This window comes from Canis lupus, chromosome 1 (assembly GCF_048164855.1).
Source record: "Canis lupus baileyi chromosome 1, mCanLup2.hap1, whole genome shotgun sequence".
In the NCBI taxonomy this organism is placed as follows: Eukaryota; Metazoa; Chordata; class Mammalia; order Carnivora; family Canidae; genus Canis; species Canis lupus.
The window spans coordinates 76,457,293-76,475,983 of NC_132838.1; the positions used below are offsets into that span (position 1 = coordinate 76,457,293).

Consider the following 18,691-nt stretch of genomic DNA (forward strand, 5'->3'; position numbering starts at 1 on the left):
TCCCTGGGTGGCGCAGCGGTTTGGTGCCTGCCTTTGGCCCAGGGCGCGATCCTGGAGACCCGGGATCGAATCCCACGTCAGGCTCCCGGTGCATGGAGCCTGCTTCTCCCTCTGCCTGTGTCTCTGCCTCTCTCTCTCTCTGTAACTATCATAAATAAATAAAAATTTAAAAAAAAAAAAAAAAAAAAAAAAAAAAAAAAAAAAGAATACCTCTTACCCCACCATTTCTTTAAGTTTCTGCCATAGTCTATCATGAGAGAAAATAACAGATGGAGCAGTGATTGTTGCCAATGCATGACATTTAATTTAGCTATTCAGAATGATGGCTTTCTTGATGACTGGAATAATCTAGCTTGGAAATTGTGTAGGAGGGGGAAAGGTGATAGGGACACATCATTTATCATGCCTTCTCCCTTTGTTAACCCTGAAAATGCAAGTTCAGGGACTATTTAGAGGTCATCTTGATCTTCTCTTCAAAAGCCTATGCCTGCAGAGTAGAGCTTCTGGCAAAGATTTTCAAAAGAAAAAAACTCAGCAGGCATGTTCCTTGGGCTCTTTGCCCCTTTTATTTTCATTCTTCTTTTTGTGGACACAATGCCCATAAGGATAGAGCACATCCTCCAACCATAAAGACAAAAGTCATATTCTAGGTATCCCTGGTGACAAAGCCAAGGAGCCTAGTTCCTTGCTGACATTCTCAAACAGCCATATCAGTTCTGGATTTATTATATGAGACAAACAATCCCCTTTGTAATTAGTCACTATAGTTTACTGTTGCTTGAAATATACTACTAACCAGACATTTGCATTCCTCACTAGATCATAAGAGACCATATCTGTATTTGCTACCTGTGTAAGACAGAACTTCATAGCAAGTTACAGAAAACCCAACTCAAAATTGCTTTAAATTGTAAGGAAGTTTATTAGCTCACATAACGAGATCCAAAAATGGGACAGACTCGAGAGTTGACATAATCTATTCCAGCTCCATTTCTTTGCTATTCTTTTGGCCTTATCCATGTGTTGACCTCATACGCAGGTTGCCATCAAAAGGATGGTAGCAATTTCACACCTCATATCCAAGCTCAATCATGTCCACAGGGAGTATGAATCACTTCTGGAGGTTCTCCTGGAAATGCTTTTCTGGAAGCATCCTTCAAGCCTATCTTGCAATTCACTGAGGTGAAGTGGGGGAACATATTTGATCCTAACCCAGCCCTTGCAAGATAGTGATCTTAGATCAGTCCAGACCATTCCTGGAGCTCATAATGCTGAGCTACATCAGCTATGGGTAAAAGGGATCCCTGAATGACATCAGGATTCTACCGGGAAGGAAGAAGGAGGGAGCGAACACCGAGTACATAATTCCCTTTTTGTATTCCTAACATCTTGTACACATATTAAAGAAATAAAGCCATCTACCACACACAATTTATGCTTTATCTCAGTAATAAGTGGAGAGAAGGAAGCATATTTTATTATTTACACTACTCTTAGTGTCTAACTCAATATCCTTAACATATTAGGAATCTAAGTTGTTGGTTTTTATTTTCTGTCAAGAAGCCTCAGAGAAAATGGCCTCTATTATATACCCTCCTGAATTCTTTTGTAGATTGCCAGATTTTCTTGCTAATCAACCTTTTTAAAGATTTTATTTGAGGGAAAAGAGAGGGCATGAGCAGGGTGGAGCGGGTGCAGAAGGGTAGAGGGAGAGGAAGAGGGACAAGCAGACCTCCGAGTGAGTAGGGAACCACATCAGGGTGTGTGTGTATGTGTGTGGGGGGGTGCGGTGAAAAGGTTGAGGCTCTATCCCAAGGCCTCAAGATCATGACTTGAGCCAAAGTCAGACTCTTAACTGACTGAGCCACCCAGGCCCTCTCTTGCTAATCAATTTAACTCCCAAGACTTAGAGCTCCTGGGGTAGACAGGAGAAATCCCAAGTCAACAGATTTACATTTATTCAACAAGTGTATTAATGTACTAGTGACTTCTGGAAAAACAAATCACAGTGAAGTCCTTAAAGTTTCTTTTCTTAGCAAAATGAAACTGGAGATAGGAAGATATTCTTCTCTGGGGACACAGTTGTCAAACGTAAAAATTCTGAATCTTCCCCAAATTCTCCAATTCCAAGATTCGTTACTGTCAATAACTGGAGATGACTACTGTTATTTTTAATAGTTGATTTTCAAAAGGGTAGGAACATTTCATATTACCCATAGAGATTTAAGCTTCTGAAGGAGAGCAAAAATACATTGCCTCTACACTAAAATTTCATCACTAGGCAAATTTGGATCATCACTAATGGATAGGGTGCCTCTCTACTCATTCTTTTAAAAAGTCTTTTTTTTTTTTTTTTTTTAAGTTTGGGGCTGAAAGATGATACTTATTTCCTCTTATAATGTCTCCTCATTGGAGCCACTAACAAAGTCACCACTTGACCAGCATGGTCGGCATCGGTGAGCATGGTCCATAGAAAGTGCCCCAGACTTGGGATTAATCAAGAAGGGCTTGAATCCCACGGCTGTCACCAGGGGCGAACCACGGATCCATACAGCTTCTCCCGCAAAAAGGAGTACAGATTCTGTGAGGTTCACTAGGAGAGCACGATTCCAGGCACACGACATTAACTTCTCAATACATTTGTTTTCTCATCCGTTTCTCCGAACGTCTCAGCTTATCTGAAACGTCCATACGGCCTCCCAGTGGGCCTGGAATTTGACACCAGAAGGATCCAGGCTGGGAGATGGTGTTGGGGGGACCCGCCAGCCGACTACTGTCGTGGTCCGGCGGGGGCGGTTCAGCTCCCTGCCCCCTTCCCCCCTAGAACCGGCGCCGGGAGGCTCGTCCCGGCCCAGGAATCCGGACGCCGAGCGTCGCCGGCAGCGCCTGGCCCGCGTTTCGCCCGCTGCGGAGAGGGAGGGGCGGGAGACCGGGAAGGGCAGCGCCGCACAAAGCGCCTGGAGTCTCCGCGGCTCGGGCCACGGCGGCCAGCCGCACTACCAGCGCCCGGGGGGAGGCGGAAACGTCCACAAAATGGCGGAGCCGCACGCCGGGGCCGCAGGGAGCGCCGCTGCCAGCTGGCTCCCGCCGGACCCTCCAGCCAGTTTCCGGACCTTCGGAACCGGAAATGGGCCCTCGGCGCGCGCCCGGTCTGGAGTGGGCGGGGCCGCGCTCCCGGAAGTGCCTCGGGCCTTAGCCCCACGAGCGGCCCCGCGGCCTAGGGAGGGAGCCCGGAAGCTGGTCGCGTTGTCGGGTTTCCGTGCGGCCCCGGCGGGGAGGGGGATGTGCCGAGGGACCCGCGCCCTGGCCTCGCTCAGAGAGGGGAGCGAGGGCGGCCCTCCCACGCGGGGAAGCGCCGTCCACCGGTCCCAAGGGGAGTGGCGGGATGGACGGGCCCCTCGGCCCCAGGGAGTCCGCGGAATTCGTCGCGGGGAAGAGTCGGGATGTGTCCATTGACGGCGGAGGCGTGCGCAGTGTGGCCGAGCTGCTGCTTGCCAAGGCCTCGGGCCCCGAGCTGAGCCCGGGAGCCTGGAAGGCTCTTCACGAGCTGAATCCGAGGGCGGCCGACGAGGCCGCGGTCAGCTGGGTGTTCGTGACGGACACGCTCAACTTCTCCTTCTGGTCGGAGCACGACGAGCACAAATGTCTGGTGGGGTACAAGGGCAGGACGTACAGCGGGTACTGGTCCTTGTGCGCCGCGGTCAACAGAGCCCTGGACGAAGGTTGGTGCCCCTTCCCGCTCCGACCGGCCAGCGGCCCGTGAGGCTTCCATGCGCCGGGAGGGTCCCCGGGAACCAGTCGGCTCGGGGGCCTACGGGTCAGTGAGGCGAGCTGGAAGTTCTTCCTTGCTTAACATAAAGAGGTGCTTCTCTGCTTGAAAGTGAGAGAAGGGGCTGGCCTTAAGGCCTCGGTCACTGAGAGATGATCCTAGCATCATAGCAGTTAGGGGCTAAACTCAGTTTTCTTTATCTCTTTAAAAAATATTTTATTTATTCATTCATTCATTCATTCATTCATTCATTCATTCATTCATGAGAGACACAGAGAGGCAGAGACCTAGGCCGAGGGAAAACCAGGCTTCCTGCGGGGAGCCCCGTGCTGGGACCCGGGATCACGACCTGAGCCAAAGGCAGATGCTCAACCACTAAGCCACCCAGGCTTTCCTGAAGTCAGTTTTTTTCTAAAGAACGCCACTTTGATGACATCTGAAGAACAAATGGACAAATATAACACATTTTATGCAGTCAAAATGCATCTGATGTAATATAGTTGTTAGAAACGGGTGAATAAAGACCGATGAGAAAATAGAAAATGAGGGGGGTATGCTTCTGATTTTTTAAAATCTTTTTAGTGCATTCCTGTAACACTGATTTGCTGTCATATTGCTGTATGTTGTAAAAGCAAGGGTCTGATGAGTATAAAGCTATGACAGTGTTCCTTTGCATTTTCTTTTTTCCCCAAGGGATTCCTATAACTAGTGCTTCCTACTATGCCACCGCGACCCTGGACCAGGTGAAGCATATATTCCGTTCTGACACGGACGTTCCCATGCCTTTGATAGAAGAGAGGCATCGGATTCTTAATGAAACCGGGAAAATTCTGCTTGAGAAGTTCCAAGGCTCTTTTCTTAACTGTGTCCGGAAAAGTGAAAAAAGTGCACAGAAGTTAATGCACCTGGTAGTTGAAAGCTTTCCTTCCTACAGAGACGTGACTCAGTTTGAGGTGAGCTGCTTCCGTTGAGGATTTTAGAATTCTTAGTATCTTCTGACGGTTAACTCTTTTACTTCCAGAACTCCTTTTGAGAATAAAAACTTAAGTGTTGAAGTTCATTCCTTGTGGACAAGGAACAATAACAAAGTTGTTAGTGTTTCAAAGACATTATCTTACGTTTTCTAATTATTGTACTTCCTTTACTCTTCTGTTCTTTTTCCTTTGTCCTTTTAAAATCTTTCAGACCTACAAAGCACTGAACCTTCAGTATGATGTTGCTACTCAAGGATAATGAGATCCTTTTAGAATTTCAGGAATGTTTACTTCATTGGATGAAAATCAGAATGTATTTCTAAATTCTGTCTAGTAAAGGTTTTTTTTTTGAGGCTCTAATGTATGTACGTACTGTGTGTCTTCTTTTTCACACACAGAATACTTGAACAGTGTTAATTTTCTTTCTCTTTAAACAGATATACTTTTAAAATGGTAAGCATTTGGTATACCTTCCCAGTGTACACCTGGGTTCTGATTTTTGTCAAATTTCTTTTAGAATTCATTATCATTGTGTATCTTAACTGTGACAGAATTGAAAGCAACTTCAGAGGAATCACATAGTATAAATCTATTGAATAGGTTACTAATGCTTAATCATACTGAAATTTTAAAGCCACTTTTTTGTTTTTGTTTTTGTTTTAAGTTTGTTTATTTATTTATTTATTTATTTATTTATTTATTCATTCATGAAAGACAGGGAAGGAGAAGCAGGCTCCTCGCTGGGAGCCCGATGCGGGACTGAATGAATCCCAGATCCCAGAATCATGTCCTGAGCCAAAGGCAGAAGCTCAACCGCTGAGCCACCCAGTCATCCCTAAAGCCACCCTTTTGAAATAACAATTCAACAAACAAAAATAACCAATAATACTGTTTAAATCACTCTTTATGATTTACAAGGTGTTTGCATGTACACTCTCATCCAATCCACAGAAGAGCTCTGTGGGGCCTAAGGACGAGGATCAGTATAGTCCTGTTCACAGATCAGAAACCAAAGTCTAAACAGGTTAACTGGTTTATTTTAGGCCATTTAGTCAGGTAATAAATAGCTAGTTTTTCAGTTCTGCAAAGTGAGAGATACCTGGTTATGTATGTTAAGATTCTTTTATTTATTTATTATTATTTTAAATTTTACTTAAATTCAATTTCCCAACATAGAGCAAGATTCTTTTAATTGCAAGCGACAAACACAAAATCAGAGAAAGCTTAAGCAAAATGAAGAATTTGAGGATTGGAACATGTAGCATCAGGGACTGAATGCCATCAGGATTCAGTCTCTCCTCTTTTCTTCTCTTGCTCCATACTTTTTGTGACCACAGACTAGCTTTCTCCATGAAGTAGAAAAGGTTTGTGAATTTTGTTTGCATCTTATGGCTTCAACCACCAGAGAGAGGTGATGGAGTAGACACCCTCTCAGCTACTGTCCTAAAATTCCTGGGCAAATACTGATTGTATTCGCAGGGATTATGACCAATTAAGTGTGACCACAGGGTCTGTGGGTGGGGCAGAGTCGTTTCCTAGAAAAGAGGCCCTAGGCCACTACTGAACTTCATTTTGTTCTGACCAATCATTTTCCTAATGCGAGAGGTTACTTTGAGATTTATCTTTGTCTTTGAAGTATGTCATTTCAGCCTTTTTAAAAGAAATTGTGAGTCAAATTCCTTGGTTTACATTCAGGCCATCTAAGTGTACTAGCATATAAAAAAATCAAACTGCCATTCATGTGGCTAAGAATCCATGTATTCCAGAATCAACATTGGTTGTAGCAGAAGAAGGGCTGAGAGTAAATTTAAGACGACGTCAAGGTGGAATAAATTCATGAGATCATGTAGTTTGTTTGCTTTGAAGTTGTTCTGGGTTCTATGTTTTTATGGAAGAAAGAGCAAACTTTTTTGTAGATTATAATACCAATTTAGTAAGCAATTTGCTGAGTTTCTATTTTATTACAGCACAGTGCTTTTGATTTGCTTTGTGCTGAAAGGTTCAATTTTTAAAAACCGTGCCAGAATAGAGATTCATTTTATATATATATATATATTTAATTAGCTTCTTTTTTTGTATATTTTTTTATTGGACTTCAATTTGCCAACATATAGCATAACACCCAGTACTAAGGCTGATATATGTTTTTTTTTTTTAGATTTATTTATTTATTTATTTATGATAAAGAGGCAGAGACACAGGCAGAGGGAGAAGCAGGCTCCATGCCAGGAGCCGGACATGGGACTTGATCCCGGGACTCCAGGATCACGCCCTGGGCCAAAGGCAGGCGCTAAACTGCTGAGCCACCCAGGGATCCCCTTAAATGAATGTTAGTATCTGAACTATCTCCCATCAGTACTCATTTCTAAAACACATTTAAGAAAATATTTACTTATTTGAGAGAGAGAGAACACAAGCCAGGGGAGAGGCAGAGGGAGAAGCAGACTCCCAAATGAGCAGGGAGCCTGATGTAGGACTCGATTCCAGGACACTGGGATTATGACCTGAGCTGAAGACAGACAGTTAACGGACTAAGCCACACAAACACCCCTAAAAAAACAAAAAAATCTCCAAAACATAACAAAAATCATGCTTAAGGATTCTGACACTTTTTTTTTTAAAGATTTTATTTATTCATGAGAGACAGAGACAGAGAGGGAGAGGGAGAGAGAGAGAGAGGCAGAGACTGGCAGAGGGAGAAGCTGGCTCCATGCCGGGACCCTGATGTGGGACTGGATCCCAGGTCTCCAGGGTCAGGCCCTGGACTGAAGGTGGCCTAAACCGCTGAGCCACCCGGGCTGCCTGGATTCTGACACTTTCTTAAAGGAATATTATATTTTTTATTTTTTTCAAAAGATTATCATTAGTGTTAACAAAAGCAGCATATTTTCTGTGATTCCTAACATAGCACTTGAGCACATAGTGGGTGCTCACTTAATGTTTTGATTAGTCAATTTATTTTATTTTTTTTAAAGATTTTATTTATTTATTTATAGAGATGCAGAGAGAGAGAGAGGCAGAGACACAGGCAAAGGGAGAAGCAGGCTCCATGCAGGAGCATGATGCAGGACTCCCAGGATCACACTCTGGGCCCAAGGCGGCACTAAACGGCTGAGCCACCGGGGCTACCCAAATTAGAAAATTTTAATTCAGACAGATTTTAGATCAGTGATTTCCCAACCTGGTATTCCAGAATCAGGAAGCTTTAAAATTCAGATATATTTCCAAAGCAACTCTGATTTAGAGCATCTAGTAGCAATGTAAAAGTCCCAATGAAGAAATTGGCTTTGGGATGCTTGGGTGGCTCAGTGGTTGAGCGACTGCCTTTGGCTCAGGGCGTGATCCTGGGATTCAGGATCGAGTCCTATATCAGGCTCCCCACTGAGGAGCCCTCTGCCTGTGTCTCTCATGAATAAATAAGTCTTAAAAAAAAATTGGTTTCCCTCAGGTTGTCTTTATTCTGTCATACTGATAAATGTGCATAAAAATCATGAACTTTTTTGATACTATAATCAGTCTTATTTTATGGGGGCACTGGATGGCTTAGCAGATAGCTTGCTTCTCCCTTGCCTCCCTACTTGAGCTTTCTCTCGCTATCTCTGTCTCTGTCTCTCTCTCTCTCAAAAAATAAAATCTCTAAAAAAACAAAAACATTTTGGGCACCTCGTGGCTCAGTGGTTGAGGGTCTGCCTTTGGCTCAGGTCAAGATCCCAGGGTCCTGGGAACGAGTCCTGCATCGGGTTCCCCACAGGGAGCCTGATTCTCCCTCTGCCTCTCTCTCTGAGTCTCTCATGAATAAATAAATAAAGTATTTTAAAAAAGAAACATTTTGTTACTCTTAAGCATTTGTAATTCTTGACCTTTCTATTTTGTTCGTGATAAATTTGTTGAAGAAAATCAACTCATGGTCATGGATTATTTTCATTGATAATTATTTTATAAAGGTAACTATTTTGAACATATTTTATCACTAAACAATATATTTTTTAAAGATTTATTTATTCATGAGATACACACACACAGAGGCAGAGACACAGGCAGAGGGAGAAGCAGGCTCCATGCAGGGAGCCGGATAAGGGACTCGATCCTGGATTCTGGGATCAGGCCCTAAGCTGAAGGCAGACGCTCAACTGCTGGGCCACCCAGGCGTCCCATCACCAAGCACTATTATGGAAAATGTAGGGAATTTTTATTTTGGATTTGTTGGTAATATCAGTGATATAAATTAATATTTTAGAAATTAAGAATTTTATTACTAAAATCATTTGATGACTAAAACCGTATCAGCTTGTTAAAAAAAATTTTTTTTTTTTTTTTGTTAAAATGTTTTATAGATGACTTGAATTTATTTTTGGACTCCTCACTTGAATCTTATTCTTTTTTTTTTTTTTTTTTTTGAATCTTATTCTTTGTTTTGTTTTTTGCAAGGGTATTATAATTTTTTTTAAAGATTTTATTTATTCATGAGAACACACAGAGAGAGAGGCAGAGACACAGGCAGAGGGAGAAGCAGGCTCCATGCAGGGAGTCCGACGTGGGACTTGATCCCAGGTCTCCAGGATCACACCCTGGGCTGAAGGCGGCGCTAAATGCTGAGCTACCTGGGCTGCCCTATGTCTTTATCTTTGAAATACATTTCTCATATTAACTGAAAGACTGCAGTTAAAAAAATGAATGTTGTGATTCTCTTCAGAGATGAGTTTAAGGATGATTATTTTCTTTATACTTTTCTATATTTTATACAATTAACGTGAATTATGTTGCAATCAGAAAAATTTAAGAAGCTTCCTAAAGAGATACTGTCTAGCCATTAAAAAGAATAAGTGGATGCATTACAGTGATACAGAAATATGTATATGAAATATATGTATATGAAATAATGTCATTGAAAAAGAACAGTAAATAATACCACAGTTACCACAATTGTATTTTATGTGCCTTGAAAAATATAGGAAGTAAATTTGGAGTGAAAGAGATAATTTAATATTTATTAGACTCTCTTTTTTTTTTCCTATAAAAGGTGCATAAATTCTTACTAACAGTTAAAATTATTGCACCCTTGAGAAATGTTTTCAACCTGTGCCTTTTATTTTTTTTAATAGCATACATGAAGCTTTTGGATACTCAGGTAACATTTATATTCTTTTCATTCATCAGGGGAAAAGAATTTCTTTTTACAAACGGGCCCAAATCCTCGTGGCAGATACGTGGAGTGTGTTAGAGGGGAAAGGAGACGGCTGCTTTACAGACATCTCCAGTATCACCATGTTTGCTGACTATAGATTACCTCAGGTTCTTGCTCACCTGGGAGCCCTGAAATACTCCAAGGAACTACTAGAAAAGCTTCTTAGAGGTTTGCTAGTTTAATTAAGACATTCTTTGTCATACTGTGAATTGTGTTTGAGTCTGTCTCGTTTCTTTCACAGTTCTCCTTTCCTTAAAAAACAAAACAAAACAAAAAACCACCACTGTTTGTTGTTAAAAGCACTTGTGAAGAAAAATGCAGGAGGCAAACAAAATGCTTTTTGTTTTTATTTACACTGTGGAATGTAGGAAATGACCCTCCTTAGATATTCTAATTTCTGAGCTTCATAATAAAATGAAACTAAAATTTCTATTCCCCCAAAGGTGAGTGACAAGCAGGCGACAGATGCAAGGCTCATCAGGTGTAGTACTTTTTTTTTTTTTTTAAGATTTATTTATTTATTTATTTATTCATTCAGAGAGACAGGCAGAGACATAGGCAGAGGGAGAAGCGGGCTCCATGCAGGGAGCCCAACTGGGACTCGATCCCCGGTCTCCAGGATCACGCCTTGGGCTGCAGGCGGCGCTAAACCACTGCGCCACCGGGGCTGCCCAGATGTAGTATTTAAAGAGTGCTAGTGAGGAGGTGAGGGGCATACTATGTTGTAAAATAAAAAAGGGAACATGGAGTGGATTTCAAATCAGGAGGCTCCGAGGTCTGCCACTATGTTATCTGGCATGGGTCACTCATTTTTCTAGGCTTCTTTATTTACCGTTGTTGGATTTGATTGATTCCCAGGAGTGGGAACTTTTTTATAATAGGAGAGTGTAGATAATTGTGTTTGTGTGAAAATTTGCTTTTTAAAAAAAATTTTTCCTTGAATTCTAGTTAGTTGACATAGAGTGTGATATTGGTTTCAGGAGTACAATTTAGTGATTAGCTTTATTTTTTTATTTTTTATTTTTTTAAATTTATGATAGGCACACAGTGAGAGAGAGAGAGAGGCAGACACACAGGCAGAGGGAGAAGCAGGCTCCATGCACCGGGAGCCTGACGTGGGATTCGATCCTGGGTCTCCAGGATCGCGCCCTGGGCCAAAGGCAGGCGCCAAACCGCTGCGCCACCCAGGGATCCCTGATTAGCTTTATTTTTTAAACATGTCTTTGTATAAGAAAAAATTATATAATCATAAATATTATAAATTATATTAAATATTATAAATTTGTTATATTAAATATATTGATTATGTTATATATTATAAATTTACTTATAAATTATATATTATATATGAATATATAAGTAAATATAATTATATATAATTATGTATAAATTCTATAATTTTTATGTTAATTTCTCTGGGTATAGTATTTCCAGCTACTTTTTAATTTTTTATTTTTATTTATTAAAGATTTTATTTATTTATTCATGAGACACAGAGAGAGGCAGAGACACAGGCAAAGGGAAAAGCAAGCTCCTTGCAGGGAGACCAATACAGGACTTGATCCCAGGACCCTGGGATCACGATCTGAGCCATGCAAGTGCCCCTTTTTTCTTTTTTTTAAGATTTTATTTATTTATTCATGAGAGACACACAGAGAGAGAGAGGGGCAGAGAGACACAGGCAGAGGGAGAAGCAGACTCCATGCAGGAAGCCGGACGTGGGACTGGATTCCAGGTCTCCAGGACCACACCCTGGGCTGAAGGCGGTGCTAAACCGCTGAGCCACTAGGGCTGCCCAACCCCTTTTTTCTTTATTTTTAAAAGCCAGTAGTTTTTATGACTGAATAATTTTCTCTTGTGAAATAGGTTTCAGTCACTCAAAGAATAACACAATATAAAGATACCATTATTGTGTGATTGCTTCTACCAGTGTTTTATGCTTTGGGCAGTCCATTTTGTCCCTCTGTTTCTTCATTTGAAAACTAACAAGCTGTTTTATGTCATAATGCTCATGTCCTGGATCATTAATTGTTGGATACCTTAAACATTTAAGCATTCAGGACTTTTTTCCATGTAGCCATATGCAGCTGATCTTTTTCTGGCCAGTGTATACATTGCTGGTTCCTATCTTAAACATTGTCTTGCCTGGTTTCCCTCACTCAGATTTTCTTTTTTCTAATTCAAATTCTACACATCCACAAGGGCTTAGCTCATATGCTATATCCTCCACCCAGCTTTTTCCAGTTTTTCATGATTTGTCCATCTCCTCCTCCTGAATGTTGCTAGCACCCAACTATCTCTGCTACTGTGAGGAAACCCCTGGTAAGGGAGCATCAGCATAGCTGTACGGAGTTGTGTGAATTTTCTTCTGCTGTCTATTCCAACTCCAGAGGCTCTTTTCCAGATGTCTAGCTGTAGCTGTTGTTACTGCCTCTGTTATGTCCAGCTTCTTAAAGGATACTCTTTCATCCTTAGCTAGGCTGACAACATGAACTCATTTCTTTGCCTCTTAAAGTTTATTTAAGCAAAGTTAGATTTTTTTTTCAGAAAATACTTTACTAGCAAACTAGAGGAGAAGCAAACTCTAAACATAAAGGAGCACACGCAAATACAGCACACTAATTTTCAAAGACAATCTTAAGTGAAATCTAGAACCAGGTAGCTTAACTACATGAGGTAGAATCTTCCTTAACTGCCCTTCATTGATATTTCTTCCAAATTTGAGAATAGGCTACACTTAACTTCTTTTCCTCCCTCCTCTTCTGTATATCTCCAGGACAGCCCTTGGAAGGCCTACCCAGATTTCTGTCCATTTTATCTTTTTTTTTTTTTTTTAATAAATACAGTAAATACAATAAATAAATACTTTATGTTAGTGTGAATTTAGATGTTTTTTCTATCCATTTTATCTTTAAGCCATCTCATTACCAAAGGCCTATTTTTTTTACCTAATTATAAGTACTGACAATGCAGGTGGGCTAAATTTAGATTCTTCACTGTGATTCTAGGGCTGGCACCAGTCATGATATTTAAGGCCTACCCTAACCCAGTAGGACCGTACTATAACTTGATTAAATCTGCAAAGATCCTATTTACAAGTTAGGCCACATTCACATGTACCAGAAGTTAGGACTTGAATGTGACTTTTTGGGCGACACACTTCAACAGTACAGTCACTTATTGGATGGAGGGGATATAAGTAACACTATTTAAGATCCCAGGTGACAGAGTAGAACCTAGTGGGGCTGGGGCGTTATCCTGATTTTCAGTGGGTCACAGGGCCTCTTAGGTACTTTGAAGTTCTGTGGGAGGGTGCAGATAAGTGACCAGAGGCCAAATATAACCTGAAGCCATGTTGTTTGGTCTAACCAATGTTCTGAGCACTTTTAGTTACTAACCCTTGACAATCGAGATTTTTTAAAAATTAGATTTCACATGAAATCAGACTTTTTAAAGTAGGCACCATGCCCAACTTGGGGCTTGAACTCAACAACCCTATGGATCTTGAGGTCAGGAGTTGCATACCCTACTAACAGAGCCAGCCAGGTGCCTCAAAAATCAAACCTTCTGACTTCTATTGTGAAAGGAGAGAAATACAGGAACACTGGATCTACCTTTATTTTTTTATTTTTAAAGATTTTATTTATTTATGAGAGACACAGGCAGAGGGAGAAGTAGGCTCCATGCAGGGAGCTCGACGTGGGACTCGATCCCGGGTCTCCAGGATCAGGCCCTGGGCTGAAGGTGGTGGTAAACTGCTGAGCCACCTGGGTTGCTCTGGATCTACCTTTAGACAGGGTAGCACACGTTCTATAGCTCACGACAGCTTGCCTGTGGCTGCTGCATTCACTTTGTCCCCTTGATCCTCATAGGCAGTTGAGTTGATGAGCCCAGTTCTGGTCTGAGTGGCAAAGCACAGCCAGTGCCCATCTTGCATGGTTCAGATATACCCCAGAGATGGGCACTGAAGATACTGCCAGTCCTGTGGAGCTCGGCTATGTAATCAAGAAGAGCCTGAGTGAAGGATCCTGAATCCAAAGAACAGTGGTAGTCTTCTCTTTGCTCAGGTCAACAAAGTTGATTTCCTAGGCTCTCCTTGATGCACTGAGTATGTACCTAAGACAATGCTCAGTTTTCAAGAGAGGGAGGGGGATACTGTTTACCTGGCCCCCTTGGAGTTCTCCAACGTTTGGAATATTTTTTTCTGACATCAAACCCAATTTTAAATCCTTTGTTTTCAAGAATTTAATAATCTTGTCATATTTTTAAATTTATGGTTACCCCGTGTTCATTCAGCAAATATTTATTAGGGAGCTGGTGTGTGCAAGGTGCTGTGCCAGGTCCCAGGAATATTGACACAAGCCAGACACAGTCCCTGCCCTTGTGGACCTTGCAATTTGAATTAATGCCTCAGTTTAGAAGTGGTTTAAATTACCAAAAATAAATAAAATCTGAGTAGATCTTGTATCATTGGTGCTCAGTACTTCTTGCTCTGTTTTTTTCCCCCTTGCAGGAGAAATGTTCTCGTATGGGGATAGGCAAGAAGTGGAAATCAGAGGATGCTCACTTTGGTGTGTTGAACTGATCCGGGATTGTCTTCTGGAGCTTATTGAAAAAAAGGGTGAAAAAAACAGCAGAGAGATCAATTCCATTCTTCTGGATTATTACCTGTGGGACTACGCCCGTGATCACAGGGAAGACATGAAGGGAATTCCCTTTCATCGCACACGCTGCATATATTATTGATCCAAAGTGCAAACGGACTCAAAGAAAACTTGCCTTTTTGTGTCACATAATCATTTGTACAGTTTTACCTTAATATTAAGAGAAAGTAGCAGAGGTTACAGCAACAAGAAGATTGATTACCCAGTCTCACTTAAATTTTTCTGACCTATTCACTCTGTATTCCCAACTTTGTATTTTTGTTGAGTTTTGATCATATTTTCCCTGTCTATGGGCACACAACAGGAATAGTGAAGGAACTATAATGCTCTCTTTAAATCTCACATCTCTTAAAATTAATCATGCCTTGGAACGCCTGGGTGGCTCAGTGGTTGAGCATCTGCCTTTGGCTCAGGTCAGATCCCGGAGTCCTGGAGTCCTGGGATCAAGTCCTGCATCAGGCTCCCTGCGGGGAAGCTGCTTCTCTTTCTGCCTATGTCTCTGCCTCTCTGTGTGTGTGTCTCTCATGAATAAATAAATAAAATCTTAAAAAAAATTAATCATGCATTAAAATGTGATTAGTCATCAGTGATTATATTTCACCCATTCAATTGTTTTTTTTTTTCCTCAAAGTGTAGTAATTTCTTAATCATTTGATATGGGGGGGAGGTTAGGGTCTTTGCTGTATGAATGCTGCTACTCCTGTACAAATCAATCTTGACAGCTTATTTTAAAATTTATTGGTATTGACAATGAGTTTTGTACATACTGATTTTCAGTTTTGGAAATCTCTAGTATTTTTTTTTTTCAGTGTAACTATATCGAAATTGAATAAAGGTTTTGAAATTTTTTCTTAAACCCAGAATGGATTATTTCATTAAAATAGAATTTACCACATATAATCTTGAAAGGTTTACAGTGAGGGGTGGCTGTCTGTCAGTTAAGCGTCCTTAACTCTCCATCTCAGCTTAGGTCTTGATCTCAGGGTTGTGAGTTTAAGCCCTGCTGTTGGGTTCCACGCTGGGCATAGAGCTTACTTAAAAAATTTTTTTTAAAAACCGTTTATAGTGAGTTTGATTATTTGCTTTGTGTTGTGGCAATCTCATTACCTACTAAGCACTCATTTGCCACTTTCATCCCCACCTTCCTTGTAACAATCTTGAATTCTGTTAGCTATCAACCTAGCTCCTTTCACTGTGTGAAAGAGAAAAGGTATCCTTTCCCCAAGCACTTTACTGCCATCTGCTGAAAATTTATCGTACTAACCTTATAAATGACCATGAACGTGAATGTGCCCCTCCCCTGCCCTTGTGCCCATATACCACCCCACCACCCCACCACCCCACCCCTGCTTCCGCCCTGTTGCACTGCACAACTTGCACCACCATAAGTAGGGCTTTGTACTTATCCCTCCCCGTGTGACACAAGGAAGGTGATCCCATCTTCATTCCAAAAGGTAGAGCACTTAATATGAATAGTTTATTTATGGTAATCCTATTCTCTGCCTGTGATAGCTTTAGTAATGGGTATATAATCTCATTCTGACATGGGAGGGGAAGTCTGAGGCAAATCTCATGGGAAAAGATGTCTCTTTGAAGAAAGAGATCTAGAAGAAGGTTCTAGAAGAAAGTTCCTCTTCATCCTCTGAGCAGTGTTCTGTCTAAACCTGGTACCGGAAGCTGTAGTAGCCATCATGTGGAGCCAGAGCCCTGCGCCCCCTGCCCTGCCTGAACCTGTCCGGGCTATGGACTTCATTCCTGAGGGAATAAACACACGACCTATTGTCATCATTTTGCATTAGTCATAACCAATAGTTTCCGAATTCACTTGCTCTCAGGAGATGACTCCTGCCGCCCTTCCTGCCCCCTCTCTCTCCTGCCTACCCCTGTCCCTTTTCTTCCCTGTCTTCCTTTTTTTTCTCTTCTTTCTCTTTTTTTTCCTCCTCCTACTCCTCCCTCTTCTCCCCTCTCTTGTTCCTCCTTCAGGCTCAGCCAGCTCTGGGCTTCCTGTTTTCCTAATCCATCATGGAAAGATGGGGAAGGCAGTTCAGTGATGCTCTTTAATGCCCAAGACACAGCTGTCTTTTCTCTTGTGCCACTGTGAATAGCTTGGACTGATGACCCAAAATGACCCCCTAATCTGGGCAGCAGGGCTGAAAAGCCATGAAGCTGAAGAGTGTGAGCATTGCCAGGAAGGTTCTAACAGCTACCACAGGCGTTTTTGCCTTCGTGTCACTGACCAGAACTTAATCATATGACCACAACTAACTGCCAAGGAGGGCAGGAAAGAAATCTCTCTTGTAGGCATTGGGTGCCAGCTAAGTTGTGTAAGAAGTATGAGTGGATATTGCCAAACAGCAAGTTTTCAGCACCACGCATGGGTTTTATTTTCATACCTGATACAAGCTACGAATTTAAATACCACTTCACCTAATGGTTTTAACAGCTGATGATCATTTTGCAGACCTATTATGTCATTGGGGATTGCAAAATAGTAATGTTCTAACATTTTGGTTTTATGGGTTTGCGCAAGGATAACCCCTCCAGGGATTTGAGGGTAGTCTGGGGGAACGTAACATGGAGCTGGCCCTTGGCATTCCAGAAGATTGAGAATATTGAAATAGGATCTAGAAAGAGGTGGGTTTTGGTTTTGGTTTTGGTTTTTGGTGTTTTTGTTGTTGTTGTGTTGATTCATTTTGCATACCCTCTTAAAAGCAATTAATGAAAAAATGTGCACAGCTCCAGGAGTCCCCTCATCACAGCCCTCCATTCAGAGAAGTGTTTAATTTAATTTACCGCTAGAGGATTTCTTCCTTTTCAGTGCATGCAGTTCTTGGTCCTGCTGCTTGGAAGAATGAAGAGGAAGACCAGATGAGGAGTGGTGGGTAGCAATGCTTATTGATTGATAAAGTTTATTTTTATTTTTATTTTTTTTTTGATTGATAAAGTTTATTGAGTGATAGTACAAAGTCCCGGAAGAGGGAGAGGACCTGAGAGTGTTGCCATTGGAATTTCTAAGTCTAAGGGTTTTGCGGCACCTGGGCGGCTCAGTGGTTGAGCGTCTGCTTTCGGCTCAGGTCGTGATCCTGGGGTCCTGGAATTGAGTTCCGCATCAGGTTCCCTGCAGTGAGTCTGCTTCTCCCTCTGCCTATGTCTCTGCGTCTCTCTGTGTCTCTCATGAATAAATAAATAAACCTTAAAAAAAAGTCTAGGGGTTTTTATGGGCTAGTTGGCTGGCTGTTTTAATCTGATTAAACCCTCCTTGTGCCTGTCACCCAATCAGGGTTTTGTCACCTATCACATGGGAAAGGGCAGAGGGTTCCTTTCAGCTCCTTCCTTCATTACTGTCACTAAACCAGTTTTCTAGCAGAGATGGAACATTAGTAATGAAGGGTAATTGGAAGACAGGCAGGCAGGGAGAAGGGGTCCTGTTCTAAGAGGGAACTACCCTTAAAAAGGGAAAGAGACCCCACCCTGTTTTTTAAATTTATTATTTTATTTTTTCACCCTGTGTTTTTTTAAATTTGTTTTTATTGAAGTTTGATTTGCCAACATATAGTATAACAGCGAGTGCTCATCCCACCATGTACCCTCCTTAGTGCCCGTCATCCATTTACCCCATCCCTCTACCTACCTGCCCTTCCACAACACTTTGTTCATTTCCCAGAGCTAGGAATCTCATGGTTTGTCTCCCTCTCTAATTTTCCCCACTCAGTTCCCCTCCTTTCCCTTATAATCCCTTTCACTATTTCTTATATTCCCCATATGAGTGAAACCATATTGTCCTTCTCCAATTGACTTATTTTACTCAGCATAATACCCTCCAGTTCCATCCACATTGAAGCCCATCCTGTTACTGACAGTGTTACTCAGTGTCCCAGCTTGAAGTCTTCTTACTGGGAGGATTTACAACCTGTCTGTGAGAGAAAGGGAATGGCCTTGGGTGACTTAACCCAGGCCCAGGCACCAGCTCAACAGCCAGTGGGATATTTAAACAAAGAGAGTATTGGCAGCAGCCTGCCTTCCTGGTCCCTGAGGTTCTGAAACACCACCTGCAAGGAGCCCTCCTCTACCTTCCTCACATGAACAACTACCTGATGTG

At 41.9% G+C, this 18,691-nt stretch overlaps 1 protein-coding gene across 1 annotated transcript; it reads left to right on the plus strand.

Annotated features, from left to right (window-relative positions):
* Window positions 1-3,176: 3,176 nt before the first annotated feature.
* QNG1 (Q-nucleotide N-glycosylase 1) lies at window positions 3,177-15,448 on the plus strand. Its single transcript, XM_072836507.1, has 4 exons — window positions 3,177-3,722; window positions 4,463-4,722; window positions 9,901-10,096; window positions 14,442-15,448. The coding sequence occupies exons 1-4, from the start codon at window positions 3,386-3,388 to the stop codon at window positions 14,672-14,674; spliced, it is 1,026 nt and encodes a 341-aa protein (XP_072692608.1). The 5' UTR covers window positions 3,177-3,385; the 3' UTR covers window positions 14,675-15,448.
* The last annotated feature ends 3,243 nt before the right edge of the window (window positions 15,449-18,691 follow it).